At 37.7% G+C, this 20,837-nt stretch overlaps 1 protein-coding gene across 2 annotated transcripts in view; it reads left to right on the top strand.

Moving 5' to 3' along the window:
* Window positions 1–20,837, top strand: part of ctnna2 (catenin (cadherin-associated protein), alpha 2) — a 370,589-nt gene that overhangs the window by 26,729 nt on the left and 323,023 nt on the right. For both annotated transcript variants that reach the window (XM_046048451.1, XM_046048453.1), the window contains exon 2: window positions 9,777–9,883. In XM_046048451.1, the coding sequence (XP_045904407.1) occupies window positions 9,782–9,883 (102 nt within the window). In that variant the 5' untranslated portion in view covers window positions 9,777–9,781. The remainder of the gene's footprint in view (window positions 1–9,776; window positions 9,884–20,837) is intronic.

The raw sequence follows: 20,837 nt of genomic DNA, 5'->3' as shown, positions 1-20,837 counted from the left end.
GTGTTTGGAGGAAGAAGAATGATGAGTACCATCCCAAGAACACCATCCCTACTGTGAAGCATGGGGGTGGTAGCATCATGCTTTGGGGGTGTTTTTCTACACATGGGACAGGGCGACTGCACTGTATTAAGGAGAGGATGACCGGGGCCATGTATTGCGAGATTTTGGGGAACAACCTCCTTCCCTCAGTTAGAGCATTGAAGATGGGTCGAGGCCAGGTCTTCCAACATGACAATGAAAAAAAAATTTTTCTCCAATGTATCGTCGCAGTACCTAAGACCATGTAAATAACGCACAATAGAAAAGACAAAATTGTTTGAAATGCATGTGTAACACAAATGCATCACACGCTGACACGCTTTGCTGTGGATTGTCATTGATATGAGATATCAACCTATGACTATTTCTTATGGATTACAGACTCTGAGGACTCATAAATGCTTGCGGAAAAACAGCATTGTATATGAATTAATATTTGCTGTATTCTGAACTTAAAAACATATTTAGGGCCTACAAACAGTAGTAACGTTAACCGTTATAAACAGCCTGTCTATGGCTGTGTACCATCTGTGTACTAGAGACCTGCACGGGACTGTTTTCTTGATTCCCGCTCCCGCTGATCCCGCAAAAATTGTGACATGCAGAGTAAAAAAAGGACACAAATGTTTGGGCTATGCTTAACGCCCGTGTGACGGAAACCAGCGAGGCTGTGCAGTGAGTAAACCTCATTCCTGACACCTTAGGAGACGTACTGGCGACTGAAGTTAGTGGTCACGGGGTTTAGCTCCCTTGTCAGAGGGTCCGCCTCCTGTACCCGAGTTTGTGTCAGGCCCGTGAGGTACGTTCAAATGAGCAGTTGCATGTGTTCTTTTTAATCTTCTTTTCAATTTCGTTTGTTGACTCCATCTTATCAGCGCGACAATCACCGCGCGATTTGTGTAGGGTCCCGCGGGATCCCAATGCAGCTCTCTACTGTGTACTGACACCCTCCCACAGAAACACACACCGGAGAGCCTCTCACGGTTAAGCCACTGGCACAGGTACCCACACAGGAACTCTCTCAAAGGGGCTTTTAGTGACTGTGAAAGCTCCACCTGTCTTTCCAGCGATGAAACAGGAGTCTGACAGTAGCCTGTCATGGCTGGTTAGCTCTGACTACCAGCTCTCCATCACAGTCCGTGCTACTGAACAGTGGTCAGCCAGTCTTCCCTGTGTCCCCTGTTCCTCTGCGTCACACGCTACGTAACCACTCCTCCTACCAGTCATTGCTCCGTCACTCCTCTCTCCTGCTACTGAAGCACAGGCAAACTGCAACGTTTCAAGTTACAGCACACCAAAAACAGTTTTCTTTCCCAACCTGAGGTCAAACAGGATTCTGCCTTAAATGCAATGTCAATGTCATCCTGACTTTTCAGTACTGAAATACGGGTAATCTAAACCGCAGAGTTTTCTGAGGAGGGGTACAATCCCTCTCTCTCAGATCTGTTTTGTTCAACCAACATGTTTTTGGTGAAGAGCTTGAGTCACATTTCAGTTGGTGTAATTTGTGAGATGTCCCGCCATCTGCTGTGTGTGTGTGTGTGTGTGTGTGTGTGTGTGTGTGTGTGTGTGTGTGTGTTTGTACATCTGTCACTGACGCATGAGTAGATCAAAAAATGGAAAGAATAGAAAATGATTTATTCACTGTGAGAGAAAAATAATATGCTAATACAGATAAAGCGAGTTCATAAAGCAACTGTATGGGTAATTTAACTAGAAAATCACCTTATTAATGTTATTAGATCTTCCGTTTGTTTTTATGTGTGTGTGTTTTTATAAAGAAGTTCTGCGTGTTCTTGCATGTGGGCTACATGTTCTATACTGTGTGTTCTCAAACCTGTACCTGCTTTTGAAATGTACAGATAAAGCAAGCATTGTTTACTGTCATGTTCTTCCCTTTATATTCTGAATAAATATAATGATTCCATCTCCTTCTGCCCCAGGACAAGCTTTTGGGGAAGGATGGTGATGTTTCAGAAGGTTTAGAATAACACAATGCACAGGGAGGAAAATGGGCCATCTGCTAGAGTTGTTAGGATTTATTCTAGAAAAGAACGCACTGCACAAGCATTTGCATAAACATCCCGCTCCTCTCGGCTACACATTGATATATCAACAAAAACTGAAGTAGTTTTGAAATAAAGTGAGGAAAAAGAAAACCTGCACAACGTTGTAGAGTATTTCGAACACTTTTTTAGCAGCTATTTTTTTTTTTTACTTTATTTAGATTAATAGTGTGATTTTATTATGAACAACGAAGTATGTGTTTGATTGCAGTGATGTGTTAGTCCTTGACTGAATTGTTGTCACCACTTCTCTTATCTCGTTATCTTTGGAGACTTAAATCTTGACCGCAGACTTGAGTTTGAAAGGATAGGTAACAGTTCCACAGTGGTGCACCCTGCATCAAGCAAGCCTCCCAGTCCAACAAAAGCTCTTTCTGACTGTTTGCAGTCATGGCTTCTGTACATTACCAAGCTAACGATACACTGTCAGTGTTTGTAATGGATGCATTACAACCTAAATGCAGTGAAGGCTCACTTTACACTCTATTGTGACAAAGTACATCATTGCATTATCTTGAGAGGTGTTACTAATATTCTGCCTCTGAATCAAATCTAACACCACTGCTACCTGCTACTGTAAAGTTTCATGACCACTACACCAAAAACTAGAACTTAAATGAACATTTCACAGGTGTCGATACTGCTAGTTTGAACAAGTGCTGCTGTTTCACTGATTCGTTTCAGTGCTAGAAAGCAGCGTTATTCCTCCTCAATTGATCACGAGCCTGCAGCTACTCTTCCCACTGAATTTGGTAAGGAGTACTCACCAAATTGAAGCTCTGTTGTTAATTAGGTTTTCTTGTTTTGTGTGTTGGTTTAAGTAATACTTCAGTTGTCTCTGTTCATTAATAATTTCCCCCTACTCGAGGTATAAAATAAAGTATATGTACTATTTACTGGCACGGCAAAGAGTACTCCTCAAAAGACAAGACCAACTATAATATGCATGTACGTACAGATTGATTAAGGCCGTGAGATTGTTGCTCATGTGAGTTCTTGCTTGGAAACACTTTCTAATGGAATAACCACACAGATGGGCAGCCCAGATGCTCAGTGGTTAGCACTGCAGGCTCTTGTGGAGTGTCTATATCACTCCCTTATTCAAGTGAGTTTACTCAAGTTGGCGTGACATTTTGGTCCAAATGAAATGACTACCTACCTACCTTCCTGTGTGCACTAATTGCGCATGAAAATGTGTATTGGGGGAGTGGCTTTAGAAGGAGGCCTGAAGGGAGGGGGTGGGATTTCTTTCAGTTACATACTTTAAAAATCTAGCTGTCTCTTGCTGGTTATATTTGTGAGTATGTGTGTCTGTTAGCTCAGCAACAAACTGTTTAGTCCGGCATGTTTACCTTCAATTTGTCCAATGATGGGAAGTAGCATGCAAACAATAACTGAAGACTGATTATATTTTAGATGCGTAATACAAAATACAAAATTAGCTGAAACAATAAACTGACAAACTATACAGCCTTATATGTGGCATTACAGAGAAACATACAGTCCTCTCAGTGTATTAGCTCTCTGGCTTCATATACAGCTTTTCTTAAATTAGCAACTGCGTTGCTGTTGCTCCCTCTAACCTAGTACTGGTGTTGAATTTTGCACAACTGCGATACAGTTTGTAAGCAAGTCACTGCCAGAGTTGAGAAAGGTAAGCTTTTAACACACTTTTAAAACCACAATATCACACAACTATGCACACACTTCTTGTTGCTGTGATATCTTTCAGTGACTTTGATTCTGTTTCCTCAAAATGCTCTCTTCATCTAATTTTAGCCAAATACCCATTACAGAATTTGAACTGTGAAGAGAAAGTGAGTGAGAACTGAGAGGATGAGGGTTGTGTACACAGAGGCTGAGAGCACCAGGACAACCATTTAACATCTTGTCAAGACATATGTTTTATTATCAGGATGCAGGGGGTAGCAACAATGTAGGAGTGGTAACAATGGCATCTGTAGCAAGCTGACCACATGCAGCCATTTCCAATAAGTCAGCTCATCTGTCACCTAACGATAGTGTTTGTTTTTTATTGCCCATTAAACCATATTATTGCCTTAGGTCCTGTTTGTGTCAGCTCTTCTCTGAAATAATGCTGATGACATGGCGGAGAGACAACTGCTAACGGATGTAAAGTAATTACCTTAGTCGACCAGGTGTTCACTTAGCTGGTGTTTGTGTTTGTGGGGCTGGGGTGTCTAGTTTTTTGGATTCTTGCCTCAAATGTCAAACATCTGGTTTTATGAGCTAGAGCTTAAAAATGCTTTACATGGGATCTACACGTTTTTATAAACCAAGAGAAACAATGGTTTAAGGTGAAATTTAAACGTGATTTATTTATTTTACCTAATCAGTTGTAGAACAATAAATAACTTTGCACCTCTATAATGAGAGACAGGTGCGTCGGAGGAGGACAGGAGAGTCAAAGGTAGCAAAGAAAAACTCCCGCACACTGTCTAACTTGCAAAATATATATATTGACACAACGTTTCGGTACTAGACCTTCATCAGGCAAATGGTGCTACATAGTGGGAAGCCATCATTTGTAGGAGGTGACTTATTTGTCTACACCAATCACCTACTTCCTCATAAAATAAGGCAGCCATTACAAAACATTCATTCATATTTCCATGAGATGAATGTAGATTTCGGTATACTGAATGCACATCAAAACAATATCATAAAATGTACTCATAAGTAGACATACTTGTAAATCTTACTGGTGCCTTATATATCACTAGACAAATAACTCGGAGGAATTAGCAAATACACATAACGCTAGATAAATAGAGGACAAAACCTAATGCATACGACATATGACCCAAAAAACAATAGGTCCACAAAACAAGAATCTTATTATTCAATAATGTAATTGTAAACTAATAATGAAATTTTTAATTATTTCCTTGTTACTTAGTTGTTTTGGAACTGATTGGAACAAAAACGATTAGCCGTTTGTCATAAAATGTTGGTAAATGGTAAATAATTCCAAGTACATATTCCAAAAAGCCCAAGATGACGTCTTTGAATGTTTTGTTTTGTCCGCCCAATAGTCCAAAACCCAAAGATATTCAGTTTATTATCATAGAAGACTAAGGAAACCAGATAATATGCATTTCAGAAAATGTATCATCCATCCAATAAATTTTTTCACTTAATCTGGAAAACAAAAGACCAAAACCTTAAAACATAAATTTTAAAAAACATAAATTAATTTTATTTGGTTCATTTGATTACCCACTTTGAGATAAAAATAGGAAAACAGTCATTTTTCTTTTTTGATGCCTACAGCAAATAAAAAGCTAAGTTTTGACCTCTCAATTAAGTTTTTCCAGATTCAAATAATAAATGAACAAATGATACACAGATCAACCTGGAACTGGAGAATCTAGGTATTCTTTCTTAAAAAATGACTTCATTCTAACTTTGTGAGGCACTCCCTCATGTAGAAACATCTTTGACAGAATTTTATTTTACTTCCCTGTTCATCCTTTTCGTCATCAGAAACCCTGTGTTTGTTTGTTTGAAGATTTGGTTGTATGTGGCTACATTACATATGAAATGTAAATAACAATGAACTTGTGTAAAGCGACAAAACCTTTCACTTTTGACTGTTATGCGGGTGTGAAGAGCATTTGGAGTACAGAGATCTCCAGCAACAATAAACTACATCACATGAGCCACCAGAACATTCACTGTGCACTGTGCATGCTTTGCTTTCAGTCTGCTATCTTTCAGTCATGCCTCTATTGTAGTAATGACAGCATTTTATATTTGAATGAGATAGTCATGCCTCCTTTACTTACTCCATATATTATGTTCAGACTCAGACTTCAGACTTTATCGAAATACTAGACCAGGAAAATAGAAGGCATCATTATCAACAGGTATTTTATTTGATTGCTTTACTATTGATTAATCTGTCCATTATTATTTTGATTAATCAATTGTTTCATCTATAAAAACACCAGAAACTGTGTACCATGAATCACTTTCCATTTTTAAATCCCGCCTGAAAACACATCTTTTTTAAACTGGCATATTCCACATGATTAGTCTTTCTCAATCTTTGGTTCCAGTTGTTTTGTACCCTGATTTTATGCACTGTAACTATAGTTAATTATATTATCAATTATTGCTGTACTGTTTTATTATGTTTTGTGAGGTAAACTTGAGTGTTCAGAAAGGCGCCTATAAATAAAATGTATTATTATGAATGTAGGCATGAAAATGTACATCACACATTTTCACGAGTCCTAGGTGATGTTATCAAATTATTATTTTGTTCGACCAACAGTTTTGTTGCTAAAATAGTTGCAATTTATTTTCTGACTGATTGATTAATCGGCTAATTGTTGCAGCTTTACATGAATTTTTGTGGTAAAGGAATATTGCAGTATACAATCTAGGATGAATTTCTCCAAACTCAGTATTAGATTTTGACGCGTGACGTTAACATCTAAAACTGAAGACCCCAGTGACCAAGCCAACTGCACTAATAATAAGCAGCGCAGACAGGTGGAGACAAGGCCTCTGACAGTTCATTAAGATGTCCTTTTATACTACAGTGAATGCCCGCAAGCTTTCAACGATTGATGGGTGAAATCTTGTCAGGTACAGATTCATTATCGGTACCATTACACCTTAGTGGCATTTTGATTAATGTCAAATCAAATGATACACCATACGCACCTAAGATCATCATGCAAAAAGTCAAGCAGGAGAGTCTTATCATCAACCCAATTCAAGTGCTCCGACAAAGTAGGACGATAAGTACAGACTAGTTCCTGGAAAGAGGGTGCTTTTAGACACAACTATAAAAAAACCTCCTGCTATGGTTGAGTGGTACAGTACCAGGGTTACCTTTCTGGCATGAGCTGCTGCCCCCTTGTGTGAACTCACTGCTAAGTACAAATCTAAAATCTCCCGGGAAAAGAAAGGGCTTTTTTAAGACCACAAGGAGCATTTCTGCTCAGAACCAGTGATCCAGAAGCTGGGTTTCAGTCTGACTGTCATGGATATTGGAGAAAAAAACAAAACATCTAAGAAGTCTTGTGAACATTTATTCCCCGCATTAAAGATTCAGATAGTAACAAAATAACAAATGTGCAATTGTACTTTAGTTCCTTTGTCTGCCTGCACCTTTAATTTTCCACCTTGGATTCTATTTTTTGCTTAGGCCTTATACCATGTAGTGTCTAAATAGTATAATTTTCTGAAGCTGATCTAAATTAAATGAAATGCTTTCTTGTCATTTGCATTGGTTTGTCAAAAATGACTGATGTGTGGTGGTTTTACAGGAAGTAAATGAGAAGTAATCGTAAAGCCTTCTGTTGTTTACACGCACTGCTTTCGTATGTAAGACGCCTAGCTGCAAAAAGCAATGGCAACATGATGAGCGCATCTCAACAAAGCAGGCCACAGCGGTGACTGATACGACAGATATTCTGCTGAGTCAGAGCACTGTTAGTGTGTCTGTATTGATTGAGCATTTTCCATACAGAGCCACACCATCCTACGGTCTGTTGGCAACAGCAAAGAAAACAGATGGCTGCGACCAGTATTAACACAAACAGAAATCCCCTGTTGTCTTTGCCACATGTGGTGCCTGCGGTTTTGGTGTTGTAGCTGCACTACACATCTATATTAAATTAGTCATGATTATTCAGTGCCTGATTTTCAGAGAAATATTATTAGCACTTGCCTTGAAAAATCAATTAACAAAGAGAATGTTTTATTTAGATATAGTTTACCATGTCTATAAATATAATATATATAATATAATATAAACATTTCACTCTATATTAAATTCACTGGGGCAGTATATATCTCACTGAAGTATTCATACATGATTCAGTAGTGCACACATATACACACTAGTATTCTGAATACAGTGTGTACATTCAACGATTTAAAGACTGCAAACACAGTTTATGTCAAATACTAATTTAATGGTTAGATTCTTACCTCATCGCAATGTTATCCCATGCATGGTGATTCTCCAACAACACCAGAGTTACCTAGTCTGACCAGTGCGCTGCTGGTAAGCTTACCAGCAGACCAATATTGCCTCTTCCACTGGTGAGTAAATGTGTGTCATTTTGGTTTGAAAAGCAGGCATATATATTCCCTGAGCTGACTGGTTGTGACGCAGGGGCGTGCGTGCTTAGAAGTGTTGATAGCCACAATATGCTAACCTCAATGTGTCTTTCTGTTGTGCGTTTTCCCTGTTCACCTATAGAGCTATTGAAATCGCTTACAATGATGGTTTGACAAGGAGGTTATGTTTGGTTATGTCTTTCTCTTTCTTGTGCTCAAAAAACAAAAACCTTTAGTGATGTCTGCATGTTTAACCGTAACTTATAGCCTATCGTACCATACTTATTTTCGTTGTTGTTCACCTTTCTCTCACTTGACATCGGATGCATCCTCATGGAAAACTCTCACGGTGCATTGACTTGTAGAATGTGGGACTTGTAGTACTTGAATGATTAGCATTAAGGTAGGCTGTAATCCTTACTCCCACACTGTGCTTGTAAATTGTTTATCGGGTTTGCACATCTATTTACACATCTATTCATCTATTTTTAAGGGCAAATGCCAGTGAATTGTACTTGCACTGTAGAACCCTGCAGTACAATGCAATGTTTCTAGCTGAATTACTTTAAGTAATCAGAATTCTGCTCCGGCTCCCTCAAAATAAAATGTGGAAAAATCTATGCCAAACACTGAATGAAAGCTTGCTATACAAATGAAGAAAAACAATACAATCCTCCCTAACTTTACCGTTACTCAATAAGTTCCAGCTTTGGAGAGACATGATGTAATGGTGGAGTTAATTAAGAAAGTTAATTACCGAAATGTAAGGTTAGAGAGGTCGCCAGCCATTAATTTGTGATTTGCTGGAATTGTTGACTGTGCTTTGTTTTATTTGATGTGTAGAGCTGAGATTCGCTGACTGTCGACAGTTACCGGACATCTGCAAAAACCTTGTTTTGGAGCCTGTAGTTTTTGAGATGTCTGTGAGGATTGAGTATTGGCACAAACCTCATGATGAAATATGATGTCTGTACTTGATTCTGATTGGTTAAAGGTGGTAAGGCATAATCCATGACAGGTTATTGTGTAAAAAAAAAAAAAAAGAATAAAGTATGCCATGTGGGCTAATTACCTCCTGACATAGAGGCCTTGTTTGAGTGCACTATTTTCTTAGCCACAGAGTTTATTGTGTTTATACTGTTTGGGACAACACAGTTTAACTATAAAAGTTGTGTTGAGACTTTGTCAACCATGGAATAAACACTATTTTATGACAAACAAATGTCTAAATCCTCCTTATCTTGGGCCTTAATATGGCATGCTGGAACTGGTGTCTGAAATTTGTTATCAGTGATTAGTGATCTGAAGGCTGTTAGCAGGTTTGTAGGAAATAACTTTCAACATGGTCCCCATAAAGGTGCCAGTGCTTCATGCCATCTTCACCCAGGAAGTGTGTACCATATAAGAACTGATTTTTGGCATAAGAAAGACCAGAAGTATTACTGAGTGTGTATAAATTGAAATGTGGTTGAACACCTCTGAAACTGCTACAGCTGTTATATGTTTTAATGAGCCAAAAGGCTGTTCTCAACATTCTTTTAACCATTGATCTGCTTTTGTTCCTAACAGAAACCATGACGACCGCCACCTCCCCCATCCTGTTGAAATGGGACCCCAAGAGTCTTGAAATCCGCACCCTGACTGTGGAGAGGCTTCTGGAGCCTCTGGTCACACAGGTAGTTCAAATAAGTCTGTGTTGCAAATATAACAAAATAGTGCCAAACCATTGACACTTAAAAGATAACTGGAGCTTACTGTCCCTCTTAAATGTTGAAATCCTTTAACATATATTATAACACTAGACAAGAACTAAATCCAAGTTTATATTTCGTGATACTGTTTTTGTTTACTGTCAGTAACATTTTTAAGTTTGTAAGGGGTAGTGATGGCGCAGTGGATAAGAATCATGCCTTTGGAATGAGTTGAATGAACTCCTAGTTGTTCCAGAGGCATGCAACCTCTGTCATATATACAGAAGCATTTGTAAGTCACTTTGGAGAAAAGCGTCAGCTGAATAAATGTAATGTTAAATCTCATGGTGTCAGTGGTGATGGGCTAATAAACACAAGAGACTTGTTAAAGCTCAGCATGAGAGCAACATTTCTAAATTTCTTTCTATTTTCACTATTGCTGTATCACTTGTTACAAAGATGTTAAACTTTATTGGGTTACTGCCAAGGACTTTGGCTCATCGCCACTGACTTTGTTTGGCTTCCAAGCTGAACAGACGGCTGAACATGACTTTGGTCACCCTGGCTTGCTGTGACAGTCTGTGACTAGGGGTGGTTATTATTTCGAGTTTCTAGATTCTGATTCAGATTCTGAATTTGTTTATGGAGTCCAGCCTGAATCTTTCTGAATCCTGGTTCAGATTAAAGTCATATTATTTGACAAAAAAAAGCCACATTATGTTGTTAGCAAAATCCACCTGACTATGACAGAATTCTTACCTGCCTCACAAGTTTTGGAGGGGCTTAGTAAGTAGTATGGATGTCTTCCAAAGCACAACTTGGACTTTTAGATTGAGTCATACCTTTTTCGTAGTGTTTTAGAAACACCTGCATTATTGTTGCAGTGTATTGCAGTTGATAGTACATCAACTGCAATACACTGCAACAATAATTAATTATAATGCCTAACTTTGTCAAAAATCCAATACGGTATCTTGTTTACAGAGATGAATTACCTTACCTCAAGCAATGTTAAGTCTTTGCAAGTCCATTTAAATGCTGCGCTGAAATGAAGAGAAACCAACCCAAACCAACTACCTGAAATGTATTGTTGGAAAAAACCCATTCAGCCAATCTAAAAATATTTGGTCTTCTTTGAGAAATAGATTAAACTGCTCCAAAACTGACCATACTCCCTTTAACATTTCTGACGCGTGTTTGCATAGCAATAGAATAATAGAACACACCGCTTTCCCTAGTTCTGTTCAAAAAATCCCACTACAAAATCAAGCAGACTCACAGTAGTCACAAAATGAACACATACTCCAGGTGAGACTCCTACCTATTATTCCTTGGCAACTAGGCTATCCCCTTTCTTCAGAATGGCTTAATAAATCTGCTTCAATACAGGTGATGGATGACCCACTGACACACGTGCAGTCAGAAACTAGCCTGTTTACTCTTTGGTCCCCAAGAGAATGTTCAAGTATTGATTGTAGAGTTGTTGCCAGCAATACACAGCTCTTTTATCTCCTTTTGTGAATTTTTATGTTTGCTTACTTTTGGAAACCAGGGGATTACAATAGTGTCTTGGTTTCTTTCTTTCTTACACACAAAACCCTCATAAAATTATTGTATTTGACTCAGTGAAGTTATTGTTTTGTTAGAGACAGGGAAGTCTTAAATATTTACTGAGTAAGTCTTAATGCATTCTTTACCAAATTAAATTTAAGCACCAATAGAATAGGATAATAGTTTTGAAGTATATCAAATAGTGCTTCATAAAATTTGTCTTTATTACTTTTTTATGGTTTTTCTCAATCGCTTTGGCTCATTTATTGAATGAGATTTTTTTTTTCAAAACAATAAGTTTGTTTACAACAGATTTAAATGTCTCATTCATTTAAGCAAATTGCATGTGTTTATCTACAGTTATCTACAATAACCACTTGAACATGACTTGCATTCTTTCATTGAGTGACCCATCACATGCAAAATGATCCATTCAATTATATAAACCTGTCAGATATACATGTGCATTCCATAAATATCTGTGTACATATAAATCTGCATATCCTTTCCTGTGTACTACAGTATTGTACAGCGGTGGTTCTCAAAGTTTTTTACATGAAGGACCCCTAAATTTACACAATTTAACCATTTGATAAGATTTTGTCCCCGGATTGCCCATCTGATGGGATTTTTGCTTTTAGATGTTTTATTAAGCAGTCAGAGTAAAAAAAGTAGAAAAAAACAGAGATTTGTATATAAGAAACATTTCCAGGGTTGACTGCAGGGTAAAAAAAAACTTTAAACATTTTGACCAGTAGCCTACAGTAGAGTTGTGATGTCCCGTGAAACAGACATTACATTTAGAGAATGTTAGGACTGTTTCAAAAAATGAGCCAAAGCAATTGAGAAAAACTGCAAACTACTCCATGGTAATGAATGGATAGCACTGAGACACTTCAGTAAACAACAAAATACAAAAATGTGTTGTGCAGTTACACATGAAATGGGGTTTTCTGATGTTTTCAAAATAAGAAATTAAAGTGCTGAACTCAACAATAAAAATTCCAGCAGTGCAAACATAAGGAGGAATTGATCTTAATTCCATGAAATAAAATGTCTTTGCACGCTATTGTTCCTTAGTGGCCCATGCCTCTGTTTTAATTGATAATATTTGCTGGCATCAGTAATAAATCATCCACTTTGGCGTTGGGTAGGATAATAGGTATTTTGAGTCATTTCTGTTAAAGCCTAAATTAAAGTCATTTTTGATGTTGTCAAGTCACGTTTAAATGGTAACATTTGTCAGCCTGACCCAGGTTTAGGCTTCTCATTGAATTTGCTGTGTTTTTTCTTTTTTTGGTGACACTGACAAGTGCTCTCCATTACACAGGCTTGGGGGATAAAATCTCTTCAGTGTTATGATGTTCTTATCAACGTCAAATGAGCCAAAATAATCATAGAAACGGCTGTGAAGCTTTCTAATAGGATCTGTGTGGGCATGCGTCACTTGCTGAATCCAGTAAGACAGCCCAGTATATGGCAGCATGTGGCGCCGCACATTTTTCAACTGCTCTGATCAGACATGTGACGTGCTTAAGTGCAAATCTGTGTCGTCCTTGAGACTGTAATTGCACTAGACTTGCTTGCTGGATTTTTTAAAAATTTCTACTGAAACAACTAATTTTGTTCAAGTTAAGTTCATGGCAAATCACCAAAATGCCAGTCAGGCTAGAAAAAAACACTAGAGCATAATATGGCTGAATACAAGCAGACGTTGAGAACGGGTTTCACTCCTGAGTCATTTTATAGGATTTCTAAGCTTGAGTTATTGCCAGCCATCAAACATCACCATTCGTCTCCTTATCCCTGCAAATATAACTTTATGGGTTTGTGGCTTAGTTGCTTTAAGTGGATTACTATGAACCACCATTACTGTTTCCTTTGGAAGAAAAAAAACCATATCAAATCCAACCGGTTTCCAGTCAGACTTGCATTGTGTGTAGTCTGTCAGCCACATCCTGTGTTTTTTTTCATGAGTTGTCATCAAAGTGACAAGTAGGCAATTGCTTAATGTCAGCAGGACGAAAGGCTGATGATCTTCCTCTCTTAACACATAGTGATCATTATTAATCCCTTTTGATGCCTGACTGCCCTTACAGCAAATGATGTGTCTGACTAGCAAACATTTTTTATAAAAAAAAAGATGTGTCTTCCCCTTGACATCTTAATTTCTTTCTTTGCTGTTTGCAGCAGTTATCCCTAGATTCATTCAGACAGCTTCATTCTGAGTGAATTTCCCTGCACAATGCTTATTGATTTAGCCAAAAGATAAATAATTCAGATGCAGGTCTTTTGTCAGACAGGTTTAGAAATGATAAGCATCTCATCCTTTTAGTGTTATGATTTAAGGGAGTTTTACTACTATTTGCCTTACACTGTAACTTTATTTACTCCCACCATCTAACTGTTACCTTTCAGATGTGGTGGATTTTTCTAATTAATTAGTAATGATTCATCATCTACTATACTGCACAGTAATAGTAAAATGCTGCAACAATGATATTGTGTCAACATGCATCCTCTGCACATCAATGGGAATAAACACAATGGCCGACTATGGCAGTTCATCTTTTCTGCAATTGAATTGGAAGTGTGAAGCATTTTCGGATATGAGCGAGACACTGTGATGGTTTTTTCTGTCAATTTGGATGATTCAGTGTTTTTGGATGGAATAAAAGGTTGTCTCAGGAGGATAGACAAACAGGCTTACCCTGACATTGCTTGATATAGCAGGCTCATTTATCATCACCAAGCTTCTCTCACCCCTGCTAGAGTACTGGGCAAGTCTATAGCTAATATTACAGAGGGGCTTACTTTATCACTGCGTATGAAGGCAGCATGCCCCTGATATAGTAAACATTTTTATACTGCAGGCAATATTTTTTGAAAGTATTATAGGAAAATAGCCTTGAGAGGCAGGTGGAAAAAACAGGTACTAGAAGTTGGCTGTTTTCATTTACTACAGTCTACATGTTTGCATGCTGGTACGGAAACTTGAAAGCCAAGAACAGGAACCAGCTGGCTAGATCAGTATATGGCTATAAAAAGTTGAAAGGCTTAGATATAACAACAGAAAATTATGACAGAACTTGGTTAGGTTGTGTGTTTTAAATTTGAGCTTTAAGTAGCTTCACTCACAAGCAGACTGGATACTCTCAAGCAGGGTCTTCCTGTAAGTACATATTAATATGTAGAAATGTACAGCATTTAACTTTGCAAGACACAGTTGTTGGCTTCTGTGGGAGGAGGGTCAGCTGCTGCAAGGTGACAGTTCATATGCCAATAATGGAAATGTGTTTACTTGCTTGTTATTTCTTTTATTGTAGGAAACATTATACTATCCTTTTATTACCAACATTTCTGACAGACTTATTTCTATTTAGCCAGTGAAATGATAAATAATGGTTATAATTTAAATAAGTGTAATAAGTATATTAATATATAAGTAAGTTTTATATCCTGGTAGAAGAAATCTGAAATTAAGTCAGTAATTTCTTAACAGGGTTTAATTATGAGAACATTAAAGGCATTATTAAATTTTTTGGCATGGTTTTTAACATGGATGTATCCAAACATACTATCTGGAAACGTTTAAATAGGTAAAATCCATAAGCTACCAAATATCACATTAGTTATTATTGCGGAGACATTTGTTAAAAACAGTACATGTTACACATGACAAACAAAAATGTTAAAATCATTTTTAAAAATTTCTTATTGGGGCTGATGTACAGGCTAATTTACTGCATGTCGGACAGCTTACAAACAAACAAACATAGCAAGCCTTTCCAATCTGTGTATTGGTGCTTGTCCTGCTGATACAGTAATATTTGGATTTGCACTTCTGGCAACTATAAGTGTGCTGATCCCAGAACTGTCTCACTTCATGTCATGTGTCTCCTGGAATGGTTTCACAGCAGGAGCTACTAATGAGGTAAAGACTCTCTAACCCAAATATTCAGGGTGAGAGATGTAAAGTTTTTCTTCTCCCCTTCATCTCTCTCTCTCTCTCTCTCTCTCTCTCTCTCTCTCTCTCTCTCTCTCTCTCTCTCTCTCTCACGCACATCTTTTCTAATCTTCTCATTGCTTCGTATGTTTATTTAGAATTTGCTTCCACTTCTTGCTCACCCATTTCATTTCATCTTAACTAATATACACATAATAATGTATGTGCTTGCTTTGCTTTATTTGTTGTGTGTGCTAATTGGACTTCCATTTTGGGGGACAGCCGACAAGGGCAACTATAAATATCTCATCCCAATAACGGTTGCCCATTTATTTCTTTAATATCAGGCTTGTTCCTGTCTGTTGGTTTTTGTAAGCTAAAAAACAACAGCTCTTTGGTGCTTTCAATTAAACCACTACAGGTATAAACACATTTGCTGTTAAATGAATAGCCTTAAACAAACACAATCAATAATACTGTAAAATGGCCATATAAGACTGTGACTTGCTGCGACAATACAATAGACAGTCAAAGTTAAGATTAAACATTAATCCATGGGTGCAAGTTAACATTATGTACCAAAGATTTAAATCTTATTATAAAGAGCATCTTAAATAAAGAGCAGATAGTATATCTATAAGTTTCTGTGTATACTTTTAAATTACTCCTCTTCCTCTGCATTGAAATACCATCTACCACAGTTGTGGAAAGTAAGTGAGTGAGTAAATAAGTGCATTTACTCAAGTACTTAAGTACAATTTATGCTAATTTACATTATTATTCCACTACATTTTAGAAGAAATTAGGGCTGTCCCCGACTAAGGATTTACAAAATCGAATCAGAATTGTGAAGTCCTGCCTATAGTCGACTGATAGTCAAATCATGTGTGTTTTTGTGCATGGCGACTGCGAGCCGGGGGGGGCTATGCTTTAATCTTGAGAAGCTGCAGAGAAGACCCTTTTTTCTCTCTCTCTCTCTCTCTCTCTCTCTCTCGCCTGCCATTCACCAGTCTTTTGCAGAGTTTTGCGTGGATTCCGTGTTGCCGACAACTGCATGCACATCGCGGTTCAAGTAGCCGGCTATTTAAAAACAATATAATATTCTTTGTGTGATTCATCGACGATGATAAGTCCAGCGAGGTGCGGACAACTCGGCACAACAAAAGTGAAGCTGGGCCTCCGCTTGTCTCTTCAGCAAGTGTTCCTCTTTTGCTACTACACACATACACGCTTTGGCCACACATGCACACTGACGACCCAGGGTTAGGGTTAGAATTTTGGATGTATTCATGCACTTTAATGACATTGATTGAAAGTTTTTTTCTTTTTACATTTTTTTTTTTTACAGTATTAAACGTTGAAATGTGTGTTGCAATAGGCTGTATACTAACTTATTGGGAGAAAACTGGTAGTTCTATGTAAAATCAGATGCTGAGCACCCCCATTTGGCCAAAATGGCATGATCCTTGTTTTGCTGCGAAGCTTCGACTGTAAGATTGACAGTCGAATCAGGCTTTGAAGCATCGAATTTTTGACTATTAGGGGTCAGCCCTAGAAGAAATTGTACTCTTTACTTTACCACATTTACAGTTACTTCTCAGGTCCAGATTTTATCAAAAAACAACAAAAAACTAACAAAATTGAGTCGTTGAGTTGTTTTGGTTCTTTTACTTAAGTAAAGGATCTGATATACCATAAATAAATCAGCCCTGTATTTAATTTAAGAAAGAAAAGGGATTCATTATAATAAGCTATTCATGATTTCCTGTTCTCGACTGCTGTCATTTTCTGCCATAAAACATAAAATTGATTAAATGACTAATTACTGTCACAGACGCTTTTGCTTTGAGGATGTTGTTTAAATATTATACATTGTTGACGCATCGTTACAAAGATGCTATTTAAGGGAGAGATAGCAATCTTCTTATTAAGAACATTTCTGGTTATTCATTTCTAACTGCAATGCACTACAGGAAATGCTGGGGACAGTATCTCTTCCACTCTCTGCCATGACTGCTTGACTGTTAGACTACTCACGAAGAAGAAGCATTCATGTGAGCAGTGGAAATCAATAGAGAAAGAGGCAAATTAAATAACAAGATTATTAAATAATAAGAGTTTTGTTTTTACAAGTTTCGTATGCTATTTCATTACTAAATCCACTTTTGAGAAGTTTTAAGGCGAGAAATCATCTGTGTAGAATTTGAATATTGGCAGTTTTACAAAAGTTACAAAATGTGCTCAAACGTTTTCGAGGCTGAGAAGCGTCCGCGAGGTAAGTGATGCTAGCCGGCCAGCCAGTCACGCCCACAGATCCTTCTGGTCCCTACTCAGACCACTGAAGCAGCAACTCGAAGATTTTTTGAAAGTTTCAATGTTCGTACCACTGTTATTAACAATCTAAGTAAATCAAGAAACATCTGGCTCGTGATGTAGCCTACAGAACATTCTCCACCTATAAAACTTAAAAGCACTTTGGAAAAATAAACTACAGAAGTATTTTGAAAGGGGACTTTTGCTGTTCTATTATTCTAAATACATTTACATTTATTAATTTAGCTGACGCTTTTATCCAAAGCGACTTACAATTGCCATATATGTCAGAGGTCTCTCACACCAAAGGCATGTGTCTTATCCACTGCACCGTCCCCACAATGTAACATAGACTTTACATTGTTAGTGTAATGTTACAGCTGTGGTTATAGTACTTTTTAATTTCCTTTTTTTTTGGAACAAAGACAAAATCTTTGTTACAAAGTTAAAAGTTAAAACCTACTTGGCAATAAATCAGATTATGAGCTTATTGTTTTGGGTAAAAACTCTGGCTGTTTTCTTGGAGCAACCTCTCCATAGTTCTTTGCATTCTTGGTTTTGAGGTCTCATGGATAATAAGAACGCTCTTTTAGTTGTGTTAGCAAACACGTTAAGTGCAATAGTAAATCAGTAAATCATAGGAGTAGCCTACCCTGTCTTGTCTTCTACCCTCTTTCCCCTGGCGTTGATACGAGTGTTCATTCTAAATAGTAAACCTCTTCACTTAATGGTAACGTGAGCTATTTAGGTTGTGTGTTGGAGATCAGTAGTTCACTTGAAAGCTATTTAATTAGTTAAATCATTTAATTAGGGTTAGGGTGTGACAAAAATAATCGTGACTAGTCAACTAGTCGACTACAAAAATAATCATTAGTTTCAGCCCTAATGACAATTATATTGGTTTTAGAAATTATAATTGGATTGGGGGTTAGGGTTATAAATGCTTATTAAAAGTCTTGTCTTTAGTTTTGAATGGCAGTGAAAACTCTAGCCATACTTTGTTTTACATCTTTACATACATGTTCCACTATTAGTGCAAGTGTAATAACTAGCCATCTTCAAATCCAACTGGAACTTATTTGGTAGAATTTGTCCATTTTACATCAGTAAGCCTGACCTACCTGGTCAACCCAAAAGAAAAAGCGTTAGCTCTTACAGGGTTAAAACATGGCATGAGTACCACTTATCCAAAACAAAGTGGATTTTCCCCCTGATCTCTCCGCCCTAATTCCGCCTCTTGGATGGGATTTCCACCACTGGGATGTTTGGTCGTTGACATGACATTCTGCTTCCATGTGATGCAGGGAAACTGCCTATCTGCTGCACTATCTGTCCGGTTTGCCCGACCAGAGAGACCTCTCAAATAAATGTACTATTTGTGGTTTCTTTCTTTGGGGGCCTCTGATTACCCTGGTTGCTTTTGATACTCTAACATGGATTCATTCATGGTGAGTAGTCATGCCAGCCTCATCAGTGCAACTTGCTCCTCTTCTTTGAGTATTCGCTCTGTATCTTAACAGAACTAGAAAGTGGTCTGTGCTGGATAAACTTCTTCAAATGTAACAATGACAATTAGGAGCTCTCACTGTATACACAGATAATTGTGCCACCACTGTAGGTCTTTGTTTTTACATTGTCAAATGGCCATGGGCAAAATTGTGACATGGGTAAAAGCGAACACTGGCTTGATAATGAAGCCTTTGGGAACAATTCCTGCTTTGAAGGCAGACAACAATTCAGACTGACAGAGTGATGTTATCAAATATAGTGATTTGACAGACAACCTAACATGATTAAGGTGCTGTTCGTGTTGCTGTTTGTCAATATGTACATGAATTACTTATTAGTTGTGTTTGGGGTGCACAGCAAAAGAAATACTGATGTGTAAATATCCTTATTTCTTTTGGTGTTCTTGGTTATTAAGCTGAAAGCTATTTTTCCTTGACATATTGGCATATTTGACATCATAGCATTGTAATGGGCTAACAGGGCACCTGAAGGGAAGAGTTGGCTGTCAGCAGTTGGATGCTTTAACCCCCTTTGTTTTTGTAAATCATCCAAGTCCATGGTTTGGCTTCTAGTATTGGTTGGCACCTGTCACACATACACACACGCTCTAGTCAAGGGGCTTAACATAAAGGGAGGGGAGACAACGGCGGCAAGGGGATTAAGGCTTCACGCTGCATCACTGTCATAATCCATTAAGCCAGCGGAAAAGGAGGAAGCCTGGACCTCAAACAGACACTTTTTGGAGGCAAGAAGAGATGCTATGCTTCTCCTCAGAGTTTTCATTGAAACCACAGAACAGTCTCTCTCAAAGTTGGGTAATTTTGGGCACTGCTACTGAAGATGATCTAAGTTTGGATAGTTGGCATACTTTTAAGAATAAGATGATGTTGAGAACAGTAGCATTTTAATTTTTAGGGAAGAACAAAATAACAACCTTCATTGCTTAAAAGCCATATTAAGATATTACAAAGTATCACCCGCTCTTGGATGCACTGAAGAAATGGGTTTAGCATGTCTTATGCCTCATTTCTGAAGGCTAAGTGCTGAAAAAGAAGGGGAAAATCTCACTGCTTTGGACTTGTGAAGTCCTCCACTATTTGTACTCTTTTCTATCCCTTGTTTGAATTTGGATGACAGTATTTCTAAGAAGCTTTGAACCCTGCAAAAGGCTGTGATGTTCAAAGGCAATCTGGAACCTCTGCTTCTTGGCATGCACACTTGCCATGTTACAGGAAACAGTACTTAATTTAAGTTTGAAGGGGAAAATAGGGAAATGAATTGGTCAGCTGAAAAAATGGTGAAATCTTGTTACGGCCAAAGTATGATTTAAATTTACCAAGTACCATGTTGTTTTCCACAATAAACCTTATAGTTTGAATTTGTTGTGACACTTACACAAGTGTAGAGGTTGAAATTTTATTTTATTTAGGTTATGTTTTCGATGGCATTTTTTTGTCACCAAGATAACCGAAAATTGCCTGAAACTTGATGGAGTAGCACGGACCAAGGATCCAAATAGGGAGGCAGATACACAAATAATTTATTACTTCCGTTAACATTGCAATATGATCAACTGTAACACTGGTGTCTGTGGTATAATTAACTGAATTGGTCGTGCAT

Source organism: Micropterus dolomieu, linkage group LG04, assembly GCF_021292245.1.
Source record: "Micropterus dolomieu isolate WLL.071019.BEF.003 ecotype Adirondacks linkage group LG04, ASM2129224v1, whole genome shotgun sequence".
Classification (NCBI taxonomy): Eukaryota; Metazoa; Chordata; class Actinopteri; order Centrarchiformes; family Centrarchidae; genus Micropterus; species Micropterus dolomieu.
This window is presented reverse-complemented; position numbering and strand designations above follow the sequence as displayed.